The 21181-nt window shown below is 38.0% G+C and overlaps 1 protein-coding gene across 1 annotated transcript in view; it reads right to left on the bottom strand.

Moving 5' to 3' along the window:
* Window positions 1-21181, bottom strand: part of Abcd1 (ATP binding cassette subfamily D) — a 77401-nt gene that overhangs the window by 7013 nt on the left and 49207 nt on the right. Inside the window, exons 2-12 of the mRNA XM_088260325.1 lie at window positions 19061-20343; window positions 16006-16104; window positions 13627-13766; window positions 11419-11591; window positions 9620-9794; window positions 5620-5729; window positions 4820-5003; window positions 3786-3939; window positions 3115-3282; window positions 2493-2726; window positions 568-693 (exon numbers count right to left, since the gene is read on the bottom strand). Coding sequence (XP_088116451.1) covers window positions 568-693; window positions 2493-2726; window positions 3115-3282; window positions 3786-3939; window positions 4820-5003; window positions 5620-5729; window positions 9620-9794; window positions 11419-11591; window positions 13627-13766; window positions 16006-16104; window positions 19061-19650 — 2153 coding nt within the window. The 5' untranslated portion in view covers window positions 19651-20343. The remainder of the gene's footprint in view (window positions 1-567; window positions 694-2492; window positions 2727-3114; window positions 3283-3785; window positions 3940-4819; window positions 5004-5619; window positions 5730-9619; window positions 9795-11418; window positions 11592-13626; window positions 13767-16005; window positions 16105-19060; window positions 20344-21181) is intronic.

Genomic DNA, 21181 nt, shown 5'->3' with positions numbered 1-21181 from the left:
TACTGTGCAACAGATCTTTTAAGGTAAAACCTGAGGGTTTTTTCTCCATTTGAAAAATATGATGTTTATTTGAAAAAATAATTAACAATAGCTTTTCTTCAAAATGCAAAAACAACACTTTCTGCCCTGTAGCGTGTAAATATTAAGTTAAAAATATGCCTCTTTTGCTGGTATATAGTACATTTTCTGGGCATTCTGAAAACATGCACAACTGAAAATTGACAATTTTTGATTTATGACGTTCTTGAAAGGAGTGAGCGATATATGTGTATATATATTTATATATATATATATATATATATATATATATATATATATATATATATATATATATATATATATATATATATATATATATTATTTTTTTTAAAATAAAATTAAAACTTAAAAACATAAAATAGATGATAGAGAAAAAGCATGGAAGTTAGCAAGCATGTACTACATGAGTGATACGTCTGTCTACATCTACATCTGTCTCTTCAATAAACAAACTGACCCCAACATTCTACAAAGACGATAAGTTGAGACAGAGCCAGGAAGAAGGAGAAAATGTCAAAATGACCTTACCATAAACTAGGCCTATGCGTAATGGACAAGAGGGTGATCCCCTCCTTGATGGCAGATTCGTAGAGGGTGATCTCCGTGTCCAGAGACACAGCGCTGGTGCATTCGTCCAACAGCGCGTACACGGGCCTAAACATAACAAAAAACAATTATTATCATTATATTATTTTTTGACATCTCATCAAAGATGAAGAAGAATATGGAAGTCTGGGCATATACGGGGTTGACGACTGTCATAGGCTGGTTTAAGTGATCACTTTACACACGTGTAACATTCACAAATTCTACCCATTATTGATAAGAGTTTCTGCTTAATGAAAAGCTTCTTTACATCTCACCAATAGATGTCTCTAGTGAAGTTCTAGTGATTCAAGAACAAGGTTTTAAATTGGTTCATATATATAGAACTTCCAAGAATTTGAGTAGTGTGGTTGTCAATAATGGGTAGAATTGGTGAATGTTGACGGTCGTCAGCCCCGTAAATGCCCAGACTTCCATATTCTTCTTCATCTTTGATGAGATGTTAAAAAATAATATGAAAATAACTCCTGTAATTGGAGATAATCCAGATTTTGTGAACAAGTATTTGGACACACTCAAAATGTTGTAAATATTATTATTATTATCTTAACCTGTTAACCGGGTGGGACGCATAAATACGTCAAACGTAAACAATATCGGGTACGGGTAGGACATATGAATACGTCATACTTGAAATATATGTTTATTATATTATATATATGGATGTATATTTTTCCAACAACAAAGGTATTAGTCATCCGTACATGTCCCCACATGAATTTAAGACAAGGAATGAATCGGTGTTCGCGCCCGTTACAAGTTGCGTAATTAGACAGCAGACCGCCCGGTTAACAGATTAATATCACATTTAATAAATATACTACTTTTAATCATTCAATATTTTTTTTCAGCTATGAGGCCTATTTTCGGCTGAATGGCAAATATTTCGGCTCAAATAAGCAAAATTTCATTCGAATTTCAAAGCTCAATAAGCAAAATTTCAGTATTTGGGATGATGAGCATCCCAAAGCGACTCAAGAACTTCCATTTCATCAATGGCAAATAAATAAGCAAAATTTCATTGAAATTTCAAAGTTCAATAAGCAAAAGGGATAACTGGAGAAGAGTCATTGCTTCCACAAGGGTCACAACCCTCGGGAATGAGGACTAAAACGGATGAGAAGAAAATGCCGGCCACACCACCAAAGAGAAGGATTGACAGCTGGGAATCAACATCGCAGGAGGCTAATCCCTCAGGCCACAAGGCCTACACCGAGCAAGAGAAGGAGGTTATGAGTTAGGGAGTTAGGTTAGGCTAGGTAAGGAGTCAAAATAAGAAAATTAACCTAACCTTATTAATACGAAGATTATTATTGAACGAGGAATAATTTAAAAGATTAGGAAGAGTTCTTTACGGTGGTACGGACATGTGGAGCGAATGGATAACGAGATAATAAGTAAGAAAATATATGTGGCAAATGTTAGAGGGAAAACAGAACGAGGACGACCGAAAAAGACTCGGCACGATCAGATCAATCAGAACCTAAAATCTGGCGGTGTCAAAAGTCTGCGTAATCGGAGGGCATGTATGACTAGATGTATGGATGTGAAGGAGGCGAGGAGTGTATGTCAGGACAGAAGAGTGTGGCGTTCCATCCTCTCTGCCTACCCCTGCGGAGAAATGGCTTGATGGTAGTAGTAGTAGTAGTAGTAGTAGTACAAAATATATCATAATTGTACCCATTGTTGAGTTAGATTATAATTGCATAATGAAGCTGCTAAAGCGGCTAGTGATAGAAGGGTAATTACTGATTTGGTCCTATTATATAAAAATTCTTTTTATTTTTTTGGATTTTTTGGACAGCCCTGATCTCCTAAATCAAATAAAGCAGTAGGTAAGGAGTCACCTGTGGTAGAAGAGCCTGGCCATGGCCATGCGCTGCTTCTCGCCGCCGCTGAGCGTGTTGCGCCAGTCGCGCAGCGCGTGCAGGCCCTCGCGCGCCAGCACGTGCGCCAGAGCCACCAGCGCCAGGATGGAGCGCACGCGCGCCTCCCCCTCGCCCGCCGGCCGCCGCCGGAACTCCTCCGGCGTCTCCGGGTAGATCACCTGGTCCAGCAGCGTGCCGATGGACATGTACGGCCTAAAAAGTACAATTTTACCACAATGTTAATAATGTAAAAGCATTATTAACATTGCGGTATAGTCAGGAATGAGGACGTGAGGAGAAGAACCCAACAGCTCCTCATACTGGAAGTCCTGAGGAGGAGAAGGTGGACATGGTTGGGACATGTCCTTAGGATGCCACCTGAGAGTATCAACCCTTCGTGTCTCTTCTTCCAACCCAGAGGATTCCAGCGTCCCGGAAGGCCGCTGACGACCATTAACCGACTATACTCAGCAGAACTTTGGGATTCCGGAGTGACCTGGGAGGAAGCCAAGAAGATGGCGCGTGACAGAGCGACTTGCAGACACGTCGTGTCGGCCAATTGCTCCACCTAGGGAGCGAACATGGAAAAGGAAGAAGGTACCTCTGGGGGATGTAGAAGAGCGTGGGCCTCTTCAAGTCCGCGGAGAGGGCGATGGTCTTGGTCTTCCTGCAGTCGGCCTGCCGGGCCTCTTCCTCCTCCGCGTAGTTGCGCGGGATCCTCAACTCTCCGTCGTACACTGGCCACAGCCCGGAGACTATCCGGAACAAACTGCAGACAAAAATGGTGGAATTACTAGCACACATTAACTTAACCTAACCTACGAATCCTTATCTTATTCAACATAACTGTACCATGTTCACTTTGACTTGTGTAGCCGCAATATTTGTGTGGACATGGGAGCGGTGTTCGATGCACAGAAAGTGTTAAATCAGCCTAAGATTTTTCATTTCAGCGTATTTTTAATTTAATATTTACCCGCTACAGGGCAGAATTGTTGTTTTAGCATTTTGAAGAAAAGGTATTGTTTAATTATTTTTTTTTAAATATACTAAATATTTTTCAAATGAAGAAAAAACATTCAGGTTTTACCTAAAAAGATCCGTTGCACAGTAAAAACTTCAATAAGTGGCTTGATATTTATTTTTAATACATTTTATTGCATTTTCAAACTGTAAAAACGATCTCCTGGAAAGTCAAGTTTTTTGACATGTGACGTTGTTGAAAGGAGTGAGCGATATATTACTTCAAGACAGATGCGTGGAGAGGCTCACCTTGACTTTCCGCAGCCGTTGGGTCCCGTGATGATGAGATGCTGGCCCGGCTCGATGTGTAAGTTCATCCTTGTCACCATGACGTCACAGTTGGGGGTCACGATGGGCACGTTGATCAGGTCGATGGACAGGTCATCGTGGTATGTTATTTTGCCTGGAACATGTCATCACGCTGGCTATTAACACATTGTTTTCGGGCGGTATTTTCATCAACCCCAACCGTAATTATACTCTGGCAGTCTGCCGCCCGACCCTCAGTATACTAATCACAAGTAACCACAAACCTACTTGCCATCTATACAATGTTTTTTAGCGTCTCTTGCGCTCTACTAACAGTATGTAAAAGACGCTTTTAAGCATTTCCTGCAAACAATGTGTTAGTTTTCTCAATAGTATTTATATTTAAAGCATTCACTTTGTGGTTAGTCATTTTTACTTATTTACTTAACATCGGTTAAGCAAGATTTGTCAAAATATCACATTTATTTACTTCGCCCTTCCACCCACTGAGAATCGAACCCGAGGTCTCCGGCATGGTGGCCAAATGCGTTACCCATTACACTACGGAGGCAAACAATGGTAAATATTACACAAGGTGTAAAGTGACCGGTTAAACCAGCCAAAGGCAGATCATAAGCCCTATAAATGTCCAGTCTGCTCATATTCCCACCTCCACAGATTTTTTCATCTATGTTATATGCATTTCTTCATCTATGCTGTCCGCCTCCGTAGTCCATGGTCAGCATGCTCAGCTACCATACTGGAGGTCCCGGGTTCGATTCCCAGGGAAGGGTCAAATAAATATTAGTGATTTTTTCCCAGTAATATTTATTCAATATAACCCTGGACTGGTACCTAAAGCTGAGGGCTGATCACCTTTCCTTAATGCGTTAATGATCAAGATAACACTGCGTTTATATGATGCAGCGCCCTATGCACTATAGGGTGCGGATAAGGGTTTGAATGAATGAATGAAAAATGTTATATGCATCAACTCGGGGAAAGTGGTGTTGAACTATTGGACGGGAGTATACCTTTGGCAATGGGCTGTCCGTTGAGGAAGTCCACTTTGAAGTCGTCCTTGCCGCTGATGCTGTTCATCTTGGGGGAAGCCCCTTGCTCCAGGGAAGTCTTCACGTACTTCCCTTCGGCCACCTCGTCAAACACCACCAGCATGGACGCCACGCGGTGCGTGTAACCGGCCAAGGTCACGATTTCCTAAAAAAAAGAAGAAAGAAGGTCAAAAGACATGAGCAAACATACATAGTTTATTCTCAATGATTAAAGAAAACACTTGTTTTATACCACTTGAGTTAAACTTCCATCATTCAGGTCTGTATAATAACTAATAATAATAATAAAACCCTTATCCGCACCCCAATGGTGCATAGGGCACTGCTTCATATAAACGCAGTGTTATCTTGATCGTTTACACATGAAGGAAAGGTGATCAGCCCTCCGCTTCAGGTAACAGTCCATGGTAATATTGAATAAATATTACAGTGAAAAAAATCACTTATATTTATTTTACCCCCTCTATTGGACCTCCAGAACGGTAGCCGAGCGTGCTGACCAATACACTACGGAGGCGGATAAATTTTTTATTTTTTTTTGTTATTTTATTACATATTATTTTATGTTTAAGACTTTTTGTTTCTCTATTAGTGTATTCATTAGTGTATTTTTATATTAGGTCTATATATATGTATTATTTTAAAGGCTTTAGCCGTTCAATAAATAAATAAATATATAGATAAATCTGAGTTTTGCATTCTTCCTTATATCACTATTCGACCATCTATGGTATTTCCTCGTTATCAACATTAGAAATTACCTTGTAACTAGACATCAGTCTCTCCACGGCGTCTGCAGCAGAGTTGAGTAAATTCCTAGAGGTGGTCAGGTATTGGGACCTCTCGCTGATGGCTCCGTCCTGATCTTTAGCTGAAAATAAAATACAAAATGACATTTAATACAACACACTTCTATAATTCTGTATATATTATTAAACCATATCCGCTCCCTACGTGGAGCATATGGAGTCCACAAACTGTCTGCAGGCTTTTCTGTCGGCTGCCAGCTCCCTCACATCCTCCCAAGTCAGGTCCAAATCCCGAAGTTCTGACGAGAACTGCCGACGAATTGTCAGCAGTGGTCGGGAACCTGATGCCTTGTAAAAGAGGCAAGCTTGATGGCGGCTCTCGGGAGGCATGCGGAGTACATGGCCAACCCAACTGAATCGCCTTTTCTTTAACAACAGTTGTGACCAAGATCTACGTCCTACGCCTTATCTCTTTCCTTATAAAGTCAAACCACCGCACGCCTAAAATTCTTCAGACACCTATTCTCAAAACTAAGTACGCGGCTGCTCTGGGCCCTTGTAAGGTGCCATGTTTCACAGCCGTATAAGAGAACAGGAGCAATGCAGGCATTGTATGGGCGGCATTTGGTGTTCACCGAGTATAGATCTGATCTCCAGATAGCCCTCATACTGTTTAATGCAGATCCTGCAAGTCCTAATCGCACTCCCAGTTCCTTTTGAACGCTGCCGTTTTCAGTCATATACACTCCCAAGTACTTGAAACTCTCGACCCATTTCGATGCGCTGGTTACTCAACATCAAGGGTTGTTGCGCATCTAGGCATGAGCTATTGCACAACATGGGTTTTTGCAACATTTATTGTAAGCCCCATGTGCTTAGAGTACCTATTCACCCTATCGACAGTTAATTGGAGACCCTCGACGGAGTCATCAATTATAACAGCATCATATGTTTACTCATATCATACATCGTTTATGTATGACGGGAGTAGGCTGTAATAATTCTGTACAAAAAATAAATCACGGGCGAAGCAGCGTAATACTTTTCGTTACGTTTATAAGTACTTTTCGTTTAATATTTAAGGATATTCCCATAAATATTAAACGAAAAGTACTTGAAATAAGTATCCTTGGAAAATATATGGTATTTGAAAATGACGCGGAACGCATAGAAATATGTGTCACAACAGACTTTAACAAATGGTGGTATTCCCATTATTATTATATGATGAACGACCCAGTGATTTCATAAACAAACATATTAGCAAAGGCTTCAATATTTCAAATCTTTATTTGAAAGGTTAGCAGTTCAACAGACCGTTAAGATAAATCCAGTTTAAAATATAAATATCACTTTGGACTTTTGTTAAAAAATATAAATAAATATGAACCGAAAAAGGGGGCATTGAATTTCCAACAATGTATACAAAAGAATTCACTAATTGACTCAAACCCATTACGGAGATAATGAGTATTAATGGGTTTTGAAGAAGCTATTTAGGTAAATATGTATATTAGTGATTAATTAAAAATATCATTCAGGTTAAAAGGTCAATATAGCTCAGATAATTGACAATTACACACAATTGTCAAACAAAAACATAGATTTTTGGTTGTTTGTTTAGAAATGAAAATAAATGGATTTAGCAACTTTTGAACCACACACATGGATGTTATTCTTCTCCTTCTTACTGTCAACTACACGCCGAAGGTTGGCAATCATCATGGCAATCTTTAGTTTGTCTTCTTCTTCTTCTTTGTAGACTGTCGGTGTCAGCTCTCCTCGTACTCAGGTTGTAGGTCCTTCTGTCGTGGGCAACGTCACCTAGGCCATGCTTTCGAATCATCTTTTCTTTTTTTTACAGCATCCATGAATTCTTTGGTCTTCTTCTAGATGTTATTCGAGGAAGATCTATAGCGATTGCCTGGTTTACAATATGTTCAAGTTCTGCGTCCTATGTGCCCATACCACCTCCAATTGCCTTTCCTCTCCCTTACTATTGATGCCTGTTCCAGCAGGGCTTCCACGACTGTGTAAACTCTTTACTTTGCCTCTATGGCATACTCTAGCTGACTTCTGATATTCGAATGCAAAATTGTGTCAAAATTTCAAAGCAATCAGTGAATCACTTGAGGAATTTAAATTTTGAAAAAAATAGCATTGTTCGCCTACGTAGTGTAATGTTCAGCACGCTCGGCTACCGTTCTGGAGGTCCCGGGTTCATTTCCCAGGCGGGGATCAAATAAACACAAGTGATTTTTTTCACCCTAATATTTTTTAAATATTAGAGTGAAAAATATTGATCGATAGTAATATAATATTCCCTGTATTGGTACCTGAAGAGAAGGGCTGATCACCTTTCCATCATGTGTTAACAAGATAACACTGCGTTTATATGATGCAGTGCCCTATGCACCATTGGGTGCGGATGAGGGTTTGAAGAAGAACATTTAAATTTTTATTTATTTACATGAACAATTTTCAACACAAAAATTGTTTTTAGGTATACTTTATCCAGTAAAATATACGCACTCCTAGACCCTAGAATTTGGAGAGCAGGACTGATCACCTTGTCTTCATGTGATCACTGACTGTTTAAAAATAATAATAAAATTAAAAAAATATTATTGAAAAAGAGAAATATTTGTGCTTTTATTATTTACAAAAACACTTCAATTTCATACTATTTCTGTGAGCCTGAGCGGCTCATTATTAGAAATAGGTATCAAATTATGGTAGAGTGGGTTCAGACCGAGAAACTATGACTATAGAGTCCGCGACACTAACCACGGGACCACAACCCGGCACAATAATAATACTTTTTTTCCAGCTTGAATAAGTGATGGGTGCAATACTTAGTCAGCCATTTATGATTTATGTATTAATTTTAAATCAAGCACAGATTTTTTGAGTCTACTAAGTTGTATTTTATTGACAAAAACAAGAAAATAAATATAAGGGTACATACCTACATCCCTCACTACCTAATGAACAAACCAACCTTATGTCTTCACTACTGCTAAACATATTTAAATAGACTATTACTGAACATCATCTCTCTCTCTCTCTCTCTATGTAAACGCTTGCATGATGCGTTATTGATAAACTAATAATTACATCTACATATATAAATTCTTAAAAATAATATTACCAACAATTGTATTAAGCTTTAAAGTATTAATTCTCTAAAATATGGCCATGTCAATAAATTCTTCCTTTCCCGGAAAATAAATATAAGGGTACATACCTACATCCCCCATTAGCTACTGTTGTCTCCCATAAATTATTGCTGCACGTGTTAAAACTGTCACTTAGAATTGTATAGCTACATAAGGACCGTAGTCCATTTGATCTTCACATTCGTTTGATAATGCCCTAACAAGGCGAAACAATTGTCACAATATAATTTTTTATGTGTTTTTGTCAATAAAATACAACTTTGTAGACTCAAAAAATCTGTGTTTGATTTAAAATTCATACATAAATTAAAATGGAGTTCTACAAATTAAATGCCAAATCAATAAATAAATAATTTATGACTTACAACATAATGAAATTAAAATTACAATAATGAAATAATTAGTAAGGATTAGTCGCTTACTCCTTTCAAGAATGTCATATTTCAAAAAACTTGATTTTTCAGGAGAACGTTTTCAAAGTTTTAAAATATAGTATGTACAATGTTTTTAAAATAAATATCAAGCCACTTATTGAACTTTTTACTTTGCAAAAGATCTTTTTAGGTAAAACCTAAGGGTTTTTTCTCCATTTGAAAAATATCTAGTATATTCAAAAAAATCATTAAACAATACCTTTTTCTTCAAAATGCAAAAACAACACTTTCTACCCTGTAGCGGATAAATATTAAGTTAAAAATATGCCTCTTTTGCTGGGAAATAGTACATTTTCTGGGCATTCCGAAAACATGCACAACTGAAAATTGTCGATTTTTGATTTATGACGTTCTTGAAATGAGTGAGCCAAGTGTCAGGAGTAGCGAGTAGCGGCTTACCAGAGCTGGCCTTGCCCATGAGGATGGGCAGAGAGACCATGACCATCCCGGTGCCGCTCCACACGTACTTCATGAAGAACTGCTCCAGCATCACGAACCAGAGCTTCTGCCCGAAGATGACGTTCATCTGACAAACCAGTCCGTCGTACGCGCTGAACAACTGTCTCAGCTCCACCTGAAATAGAGAACAATGATTTTTATCTGTCTAAAGTGCATGTTTAACCTCGGCTCGTAACGCATGTCTGTGGTGAAAACTTTAGTGCATGTTGGTCTTCGGATCGACCAAAAATCGCATGTGTTAAACATTTTGTGTAGTTTTAAGTGTGTAAATGGTTCTATGGTGGTGAAGGTTGGTATTGTTTGCATGCTGGTGTAGTGATTGTCCTGACGAAGAGACGGGTACGTCTCGAAACCGGCAGACATAAAAATCTGTGAAGTGTGGTTACATACTAATATTATTAACATTTTTGTAAAAAAAATTAATAAGCAAAAATGACTAACCACAAAGTAAATGCTTTAAATATTAATAATATTGAGAATATAACAATTATTTATTTACTAGGGGATGAAATGTCGACCATCCGGGCTATCTCTGATCAGCCCTTCAAGCTTAACAAAGTGCAATTATAATTCCGCCTCCGTAGTGTTATGGTCAGCACGCTTGGCTACCATACTGGAGGTCCCGGGTTTCATTCCCAAGGGGGGTCAAATAAATAACAGTGTTTTTATTTTATTTTTCTCTCTAATATTTTAAATGATAAAATCACAAATATTTCTCTTTATAATTTTTTTTTTTAATTAAATTTAAATGTCACAACCGATTTGAAAGACTGTTTTACAACGAGTGCTACGATTTATTTATTTATTTATTGGAAATCAACAGCCATTAACAAAAATAATAAAAATATACAATACAAGGAGCCGATAATGAAGCCAATTACTGATTTTACATTTTATACAACAATATATAATATATATAACAAAAGGAAAGAGTGAAAATACTATTAAGCTCAAAATAAAATGTGGCGTGTGGTGTGGTGTGGTGTGGTGTGGTGTGGTGTGGTGTGGTGTGGTGTGGTGTGGTGTGGTGTGGTGTGGTGTGGTGTGGTGTGGTGTGGTGTGGTGTGGTGTGGTGTGGTGTGTTGTATTAGTGTATTTTGTGTTAGAATAAAGAGTGTGCAAGGCCTAGAGTTAGTTGTGAATTATCCGTAAGCCGAGTTCCGAACATGCTTCGCACATTGAACCCTATACTGAATCCAATGCACATAACATAACCAAGAACTCAGCCCAGATCCTCTCCACGATCACAACCCACAGCCTAAGTGTGTAAAGATGCATCTCGCTCAGTTAGCACTCTTATAATATTTTGTTTGAATTTATTTTTTGTGGTAGTAAAAAAATCAATTTGATTAAACCTGTGGTTATAAGAGTGCGTAGGACGTGATACTGTGCTGTTCCGCGCATATAATAATAATAAAACCCTTATCCGCACCCCAATGGTGCATAGGGCACTGCGTCATATAAACGCAGTGTTATCTTGATCGTTTACACATGAAGGAAAGGTGATCAGCCCTCCGCTTCAGGTACCAGTCCAGGGTAATATTGAATAAATATTACAGTGAAAAAAACACTATTTTTTATTTGACCCCCCTGGGAATCGAACCCGGGACCTCCAGAGCGGTAGCCAAGCGTGCTGACCATTACACTACGGAGGCGGACAAATTCCGCGCATAGTCTGTCAAATACAGAGGCTCCTCAAAGAGGCCAATGTGACGATATGTGCTACGATGATGTTTTACCTTGTGCCCTCCGTAGAAGGCGATCTCCTCGGCGTGCGCGATGATGCGCGAGTGGATGTGGCGCAGGTAGCCGTGGCGCTGCGCCTCCTCGCTCACCAGCTGCCCGAACTTGGGGCTCAGCACGCGCATGATGTTGCCCGTCACGGCCACCACGCACACCGCAAACAGGGGCCCTGCAAACAGACGGGTTGCGCTACAATGAGTGGCCCTAGTGACATATTGCTCTCCTGTGAGTAACCCTAAACATATTACACCCTATTGAGTGGCCTTAGTAACAAATCACACTTGAATCAGTGGCTCTAGTGACAGGTTACACTCCAACGAGTGGCCCTAGTAGCAGGTTACACTCTAATGAGTGGCGTAAGTAACAGATTACACTCAAATAAGTGACCCTAGTGACATATTACACCCTAATGAGTGGCCTTAGTAACAAATCGCACTTGAATCAGTGGCTCTAGTGACAGGTTACACTCCAATGAGTGGCCCTAGAAACAGGTGTCGCTCCAATAAGTGGCCCTAGAAATAGGTTACACTCCAATGAGTGGCCCTAGTAGCAGGTTACACTCTAATGAGTGGCGTAAGTAACAGATTACACTCAAATAAGTGACCCTAGTGACATATTACACCCTAATGAGTGGCCTTAGTAACAAATCGCACTTGAATCAGTGGCTCTAGTGACAGGTTTCACTTCAATGAGTGGCCCTAGAAACAGGTGTCGCTCCAATAAGTGGCCCTAGAAATAGGTTACACTCCAATGAGTGGCCCTAGTAGCAGGTTGCACTGCAAAAAGTGGCCCTAGAAACAGGTGTTGCTCCAATAAGTGGCCCTAGAAATAGGTTACACTCCAATGAGTACCCTAGTAGCAGGTTACACTCCAAAGAGTGGCCCTAGAAATAGGTGTTGCTCCAATAAGTGGCCCTAGAAATAGATTACACTCCAATGAGTGGCCCTAGTAGCAGGTTACACTCTAATGAGTGGCCTTAGTAACAGATTACACTCGAATAAGTGACCCAAGTAACAGATTACACTCCAGTCAGTGACTTTGAAAACAAATGGTATTTAAATCAGTGCAGCTTGTATTTCAATAAGTGCTCCTAGTAACAGGTTGCACTCCAATGACTTGCTCTAGTAACAGATTACACTCAAATCAATGACTGTTGTAACAGATTACACTCCAATGAGTGACCCTAGTAACATATTACACTCCAGCCAGTGGCCCTTAAAACTGATATTTTAATCAGTGGCCCTAGAAAAATATTTTATTTCAAAAAGTGGTCCTAGAAGACAGATAACACTCCAATCAGAAGCCCTAGAAAAAGATTGAATTAAAACCAGTAGTCCAAACAATGAATCCTTTTTCTTCTCATTGTGCCAGACGGTTGTACACAACTTTATTACATAATAATCAATAAATAATAATGTATTACTCATAAAAATAATCAAACGCGTCATACTGGAGGTCCTGAAGAGGAGAACATGTCCTTAGAATGCCACCTGAGAGCATTAACCACACATGTCTCTTCTTACAACCGCGAGGATTCCGGCACCATGGAAAACCGCTGACGATTATACACCGACTATACTCAGCGGAATTTCAAGATGCCGGACTTACCTGGGAGGAAGCCAAGGAGATGGCGCGTGACAGAATGGCTTAGAGTCGTGTTGGCCATATCGTAGTCGTACAGGAGAAAGTGACCAACTACCAAAACGTAAAATGTTCAGGAGGGCCATTTAAGTCACTTTTGCTTGGCAAGAAAATAAACGTCAATGCAGTTAGCCATTTTTACCAAGTCAATATATTATACTTCCAAGTTTAAAATCTTTTGGGAATTTTTCAGGGCAATATTAAGCTAGTAATATATGTTCGCCTCCATAGTGTAGTGGTTAGCGCGCTAGGCTACCATGCTGGAGGTCCCGGGTTCGATTCCCAAGAGGGTCAAAATAAATATTACTGATTTTTCAGTCTAATATTTATTTAGTATGACCCTGGACTGGTACCTGAAGCGGAAGGCTGATCACCTTTCCTTCGTGTATTTAACGATCAAGATAACACTGCTTCTATACGATGCAATGCCCTATGCACCATCGTGGTGCGGATAAGGGTTAGAATATATCAAATAGTCAATGATCACGTTTTTGTGAAACAATGCACTCGGTCACTTTCCCTTGCATGACTACGATATGCTCTAAGATAATCATGAATCCTACCTGCGATAATGTTGGCCTTCATTTTGTGTGTGAATCTGGCCATGGTGATGGCTATGAGGAGCAGGTCGAAGCAGGGCTTGGTCAGGTGGCTGTACAGGTGGGCGCACGACGATGCAAACACGCACACGTCGTCCGTCAGCCTGCAATCAGGAAGAATAAAATATGAGTAAAGTGTCGTCCGGGAGAGGAACGGAGAATCAAAATGGAGGATTGAAAAAGTTGTCCCACCGCATTTCCGAATCTAATACAGGAGCATCTTTTTTTTTTAAAATGGTAATTGCATATATTATTAAAAAAACATATAAAATAAAGAAAGAGGCGATTTTTAATGAACCCTTTCATAGGTGTCCTCTCTTACAGTCTCTTTAAGAGTTAGCACCTACTTAGAGTTAGTTATGTGAAGTTATGTAAAGTTAGATTATGTTAATCAAGTCCAAGTTGACTAATGGTAGTTTAGGTTTAAAAAGTCCTAAGATAAAAAAATAATTAAAAAAAAACAAAAGAAAGAGGTGAATTTTTAATAAACTGAAAAAACTGAAAAAATCCGCAGGGGTAGGCAGAGAGAATAGAACGCCACACCACTCTGTCTTTGCAATCATTCTTCGCCTCTTCCACGTTCATGCATCTCCTCATACATACCCGCCGATTGTTACGACTCCTAACCTGAAAACTTTCAAGTATTTGGCATACCTGATCGTGCCATGTTTTTCTCGGTCTTCCTCTGCTCTTTTTTCCAGTTACATTCGCCTCATAAATTTGTTTTACCGTTCTTTCCTCACTCATTCGTTCTACATGTCCAAACCATCTCAGCACACCTTTCTTAATTTTATCGATAATGCTTATCTCAGCTTTGCATTCCTTCCTTATTTCACTATTTGCACATCTATCATACATCGTTTTGTCGCACATTCTTCTGAGAGATCGCATTTCGACTGCATTCAGTTTAAATTTAGTTTGCATTTTTAATTTGAGTTATAGTAAATACATATTACCGGGAGAGGGAGGCTAAGAAAGCAGCCTTAAACTAAACTTCCCTTCGCCAGGACTTAATACAGAAAAAGAATCATATAATTTGGAATAATCAAGTTGGCACGTCTTTTACCAAGTCTTGACCTACAAAGTGACATCTCCAGCACGGCTGTCCAAATTTAAAACACAGTAAGGGACATTTTTTTGTAGCAGGTTTTTTTTGCATTTATGGACTAAGTAGACTCTACTTAGTCCAAAAATGCAAAAAAAAACCTACTACAAAAAAATGTCCCTTACTGTGTTTTAAATTTGAACAGCCGAGCACTCAATTGCTTTGTAAATTTTTAAAAGCCTAAAGTATCATTAATCTTTCCAAAGCATACAAAGGTTTTTTTTGGTTTTCAATAGAAATAGAATCGGCATTGACAAACATTGAAGAAGAGAAAAAAATCTTAATGACGGGACAAAGTCCCGTTTCTCACAAAAAGAGGTCAATATAAAAGATATAAGGATTTTTTTTTAAAAGTTTTATTAGCTACTTCATTACTTTTATTCAGTAAATACCACTAAAATGTATTGAGACATTCGATCAATGCATCGAACATCATTATCAAACACCGTTTAGTGTGAAATATATATATATATATACTACTACCATCACGCCGTTTCCCCGCAGGAGTAGGCAGAGGTATGGAACGCCACACTCTTCTGTCCTGACATACACTCCTCGCCTCCTTCACATCCAAACAAAACAGAACGAGGACGACCGAAAAAGACTTGGCACAATCAGAACCTAAAATCTGGCGGTGTCAAAAGTCTGCGTAATCGGAGGGCATGTATATATATTTTTATATATATGTATATATATATTTATATATATATATATATATATATATATATATATTTATATATATATAAATAAATATATATATATATATATATATATATATATATATATATATATATATATATATATATATATATATATATATATATATATATATATATATATATATATATATATATATATATATATATATATATATATATATATATATATATATATATATATATATATATATATATATATATATATATATATATATATATATATATATATATATATATATATATATATATATATATATATATATATATATATATATATATATATATATATATATATATATATATATATATATATATATATATATATATATATATATATATATATATATATATATATATATATATATACATATATATATTTATATTTGTACTTGTATGTATTTACATTATGTTGTGAAATGTAAAATAATTTAAAATAAAGAAAAATATATATCAATATTATATTCATTATTATTATTATTATCTATAATAACTAATAAAATAATAATATGAACATCTCACCTGTGATCCGCATTTTCTATTCTACTATCCAAATTGGCGACTCTGTAGTAGGTTTGCTTCTTGAAGTACATTCTGTAGGCGTGGTCCACAAGGCGAGATCTGAAACATGAAAACACTCATAGAACCACAAGATCAACAAGGCAGAGGCACATCCAACGAAATCAAACATATACCACGTATGGTCAAAGGAACTTTGAGAAGTATGCAATAAAGAAGTATTGAATTTAAGTTTTACTTAGTAAATACTAATATTTCTGAAAATCTACTGTGACACATCGCTCACTCCTTTTAACAATTTCATATATCAAAAAACTTGATTTTTCAGGAGATCGTTTTAAAAGTTTAAAAATATAATAAAATGTATTAAATATAAATATCAAGCTACTTATTGAACTTTTTACTTTGCAACAGATCTTTTTTGGTAAAACCTGAATGTTTTTACTCCATTTGAAAAATATTTAGTATATTTTAAAAAAATAATAAAACAATACCTTTTCTTCAAGTGGAAAAACAACACTTTCTGCCCTGTAGCGGGTACATATTAAGTTAAAAATATGCCATTTTGCTGGGATATAGTACATTTTCTGGGAATTTTGAAAACATGCACAACTGAAAATTGACGATTTTTGATTTATGACGTTCTTGAAAGGAGTGAGCGATATGTGGTTTATAAAGTAAATTCAACTTTAAGTTTTATTGCGGGTATTTTATTCCGCCTCCGTAGTGAAATAGTCAGCATGCTCGGCTACCATTCTGGAGGTCTCGGGTTCGATTCCCAGAGGGGGTCAAATAAATACAAGTGATTTTCTTCACTCTAATATTTATTCAATATCACCCTGGACTGGTACCTGAAGCGGAGGGCTGATCACCTTTCCTTCATGTGTTAACGATCAAGATAACACTGTGTTTATATGCAGTGCCCTATGCACCACTGGGGTGCGGATAAGGACTTGAAGAAGAAGAAGATTTTATTCAGCTTTAAATAACAGGGATTATTCAAACAGGGATTTTTGAGTTATTTTTAATTACCTAACGTCCAAGTGACTCTGAAATCTAGCTACGGCTTATGCAACACCGTTTATCATGTCCCTACTCAGGCTTCAACTTTAAAAGTTTCATAGCCTATGCCTACTTGTGAGTGGATTTACTCTTCATGTTTAAAGTTACTATAATTTCATGTGATTCATGAGTGAAAATTCTAGGCAAAAGATTTTTGAGTTAACTTTTTTTGCCAGTATGCTTGCGATATAATGATTTTCTAAGTATTTATATCTCGGTCTAGTGCCTGACCTAGAAAGTCAGCTAAGGAATACATTGATTCTGATAATAAGCGATTACTCAAGAACCAACCGCTCTACTATTTATAGGAATTTCAACATACAGCTCTTCGTCCGACGTCATTTGCAGCTATAATTAATGAACTGCAACTTACGAAATGACTTTATTACGCTACCACTACTACTACCGTCACACCGCTTCACTGCAGGAGCAGGCAGAGAGGATGGAACGCCACACTCGTCTGTCCTGACATATGCTCCTGGCTTCTTTCACATCCGGGATAAGGTGCAGTAGTATGGTTTGAGTGGGATTTCAGCTTGAATGTTGGCGTAATATGCTCCTCAATGCTGTTTTGACGCTTCCCAATGTTTCTCCCGGATTGATCTATGCAGCGGTGGGCTGCAGGGGGCTCAGAGGGGCTCCCTTGTTAAATTTGACTTGGGCCGGCGAGCCCCTTGATAAATTAAGAGAAATCAATATTCTCTGATTAAATCACTATATAAACAAACTGGTGTAGATGCAATTTCAGTAATTTTATTTTATTATTTTTTTATTATATTATTTTTTAACATCTCAACAAAGGTGAAGAAGAATATGGAAGTCTGGACATTTACGGGGCTTACAACCGTCATCGGCTTGTTTGACTGATCAGCGATATCATTATTTTAAGTAGCGATATCTATATTTTGTCGTTTGATGTGCATATTAAGTATTTTTAACTATCATGTATTTTATATATAATAATATATAAATAAAACCCTTATCCGCACCCGAATAGTGCATAGGGCATTGTGTCATATAAACGCAGTGTTATCTTGATTGTTTTTACACATGAAGGAAAGGTGATCAGCCCTCCGCTTCAGGTACCAGTCCATGGTAATATTGAATAAATATTACAGTGAAAAAATCACTTATATTTATTTTACCCCCCTTGGGAATCGAACCTGGGACCTCCAGAACGGTAGCCGAGCGTGCTGACCATTACACTATGGAGGAGGACAGTTTATTATATATAGTTATATATGGTATTATATATGATATTTTATATATGTAGTTAAAAAAAATTATACACATCCCCTCTCCCCCTGTCCCGTTCCCCCTCCACCCGCGAGCCCCTTGTTAAAAAATTGGCAGCCTACCCCTGGATCTATGTAAACATATTAATGAGGAGATTAAGTCGGCTTTCGTAGAGCGGGTATGTTTAGTAGAACCCAGCGGTATTTAACCCTTTCAAAACCGGAAGGCCGTACCCAGCAAGCCGTGATTTTTTCAACATCTGTCACTGTAATTTTGATAATATCGGTAAATTTTAACATTTTAGTATTTCTTGATCTTCCTAATAGATGTCACTATATATTCTTATTAAAAAATATTGACATTTTATTAAAATTAAACACTTGAATATACCACTTTAATGAGTTTTATTTATATATACGACTAGTTTCGAAAACTTACCAGAAGATGAAAACATCTGTAAGTTTTAGAAACTAGTCGTATATATAAATAAAACTCATTAAAGTGGTATATTTTAATGAAATAATCAAGTCATTCCACAAAGTTGATGCTGAATCAATAAATAATATAAAAAATATTGCAATTGGATTTGATATTGGCTTGCGACAAGCTCAAACAAGAGCGCATTTTGTATGGCCATCCTGGTGAGCACGGAATTGGAGAGCGCGTAAACGCGCTTATGGCAGCGGACCAGTAAACAAGTAAAACTCAAATTAAAAACGTAAAATCTCAGCCTACCGGCATGATATTTATATGGTCTTACCTGAACGCTAGCGCCAGTCTATTCTCCAGATATCTGATCATGGAGTTGATGAAGGTAGCCGGGATGGCGATGCCGAACCACTTCATCAGCATCAGCATGAAGTTGTTCACGTCCTTCTTGACTATGTACTTGACGATAGACCCTTCCATAGAGGCTACATAGATAGAGAGGAACGTCCGGGTGAAGAGGCATAGCGTGTGAACGGCGAGTAGAGCCGTCTCCTTGCAGTACAGCCGCGGCACCATGATCCGCACAAGCGTAATGATCTGCTTTATAAACTGCCTGTTAAGTCCGGGGACTCTAGCGCCCAGAGTCCTCAATATCTTCGGACTCTCGTCCTCTTCCGAGTCGGACGGGTTCTGCAGATTCTCGCAGTCCGCGCCTCTCTTGGCGCCGCACTTCTCGGCCGTGGCGCAGTCCTCGTGGTTGTTGTTCATGCGCTCGGCGCGGCGCGCCGCCAGCAGCCGGTAGGTCGCGGCGCCCGCGGCTCCGGCCGCCAGCGCGGCCAGCGCGGCGCACAGCGCGGGCGGCGGCGCGCGCGCGCACGCGCGGGACACGCCCTCGCGCACCTTCGACAGCACGGCGGGCATCTTGGCGACTTTGACGGGTAAACGCGCGGGAAAAATGTACTTACTATAAACGGCTTTTCGCTGTATTCTCGAGATATCACAAAAATACTTTACATGGTTATAATTTCAATAGCGAAATTCATTTCACATCGTAGTTCTATCGATAGCACTTACTAAACAAAATCCGTGCGTGCACATTTTTAAAAAAATATTATAATAAAAAATCAACAAAACCTATGTTTTTTTATACACACGTCAATACCACGAAGTATTTTACTGCAATAATTTAGTTATTTTTATTTTTCACTTGTATTTTCCTGCTATCGACACTTTTATGCATGTTTCTTTTAAATATGACAGAAATAGTTTTTTTTAAATATGACAATAAAATTTAAAAAAAAACCTACGTTTTTTGATCCACACGTCAATACCGCAAAGTATTATACTGCAATAATTTAATGATTTTTATTTTCCTCTGGTAGTTTTCTGCTATCGACACTTTATGCAAGTTTTTTTTTTAAATATTACATTTAAAAAATCAACAAAACCCCCGTTTTTTAATACACACGTCAGTATTACCGCGATAATTTATTAAATATTAGTTTTCTCTAGTATTTTTCTGCCATCAACACGTTAATGCATGTTTCGAGCTGCATTCGTTGCGAAATAGTACCTCCTCACATCCGCTGTTCGCCTGGCATTGCGTGTTCGATTCTGCAACAAAATAAATGTAACATTAGATTAAAATATTAAATATTTATCATACATGCTCCGTACACGTAATAATTATGTATGTTGATAAGTACATACATACGTGATTATATTGATAATTAAGAATATCCGTATACGGCGAATAAAAAAAATAATTAAAAAAATTATATCTCAACAAGGATGAGGAAGAATGTGCAAGTCTGAGTGTTTACGAGGCTTACGACCGGTCATGGGCTGGTTTAAATGATCACTCTATACACGTGTAAACAAACAATGAACATCCGACCCATGATTGACAACCACACTTAATAATAATAATAATAAAACCCTTATCCGCACCCCAATGGTGCATAGGGCACTGCTTCATATGAACGCAGTGTTATCTTTATCGTTTACACATGAAGGAAAGGTGATCAGCCCTCCGCTTCAGGTACCAGTCCAGGGTAATATTGAATAAATATTACAGTGAAAAAATCACTTATATTTAATAGATTTATATTATCCACTGACACTTCGTGATGGAATTGCATTTTTAATTTATTATTAGATTAAAACCAATATTTTTAGCTTTTCCACTTTTTTATTTGACCAGCGACCGGGTTTCGTCGTTACCGACACCAGTCTGATGATGTCGGTAACGACGAAACCCGGTCGCTGGTCAAATAAAAAAGTGGAAAAGCTAAAAATATTGGTTTTAATCTAATAATAAATCACTTATATTTATTTGACCCCCCCCTGGGAATCGAACCCGGGACCTCCAGAACGGTAGCCGAGCGTGCTGACCATTACACTACGGAGGCGGACACGGAGGGTGACAACCACACTTACGAAGATTTAAAAG

The sequence above is a fragment of the Brachycentrus maculatus genome, unplaced genomic scaffold (genome assembly GCF_059751285.1).
Source record: "Brachycentrus maculatus isolate JH-2025_06_01 unplaced genomic scaffold, ASM5975128v1 h1tg000131l, whole genome shotgun sequence".
Taxonomy (NCBI): Eukaryota; Metazoa; Arthropoda; class Insecta; order Trichoptera; family Brachycentridae; genus Brachycentrus; species Brachycentrus maculatus.
Note: the sequence above shows the minus strand (reverse complement) of the source record. Positions and strands in the feature narration are given on the sequence as shown.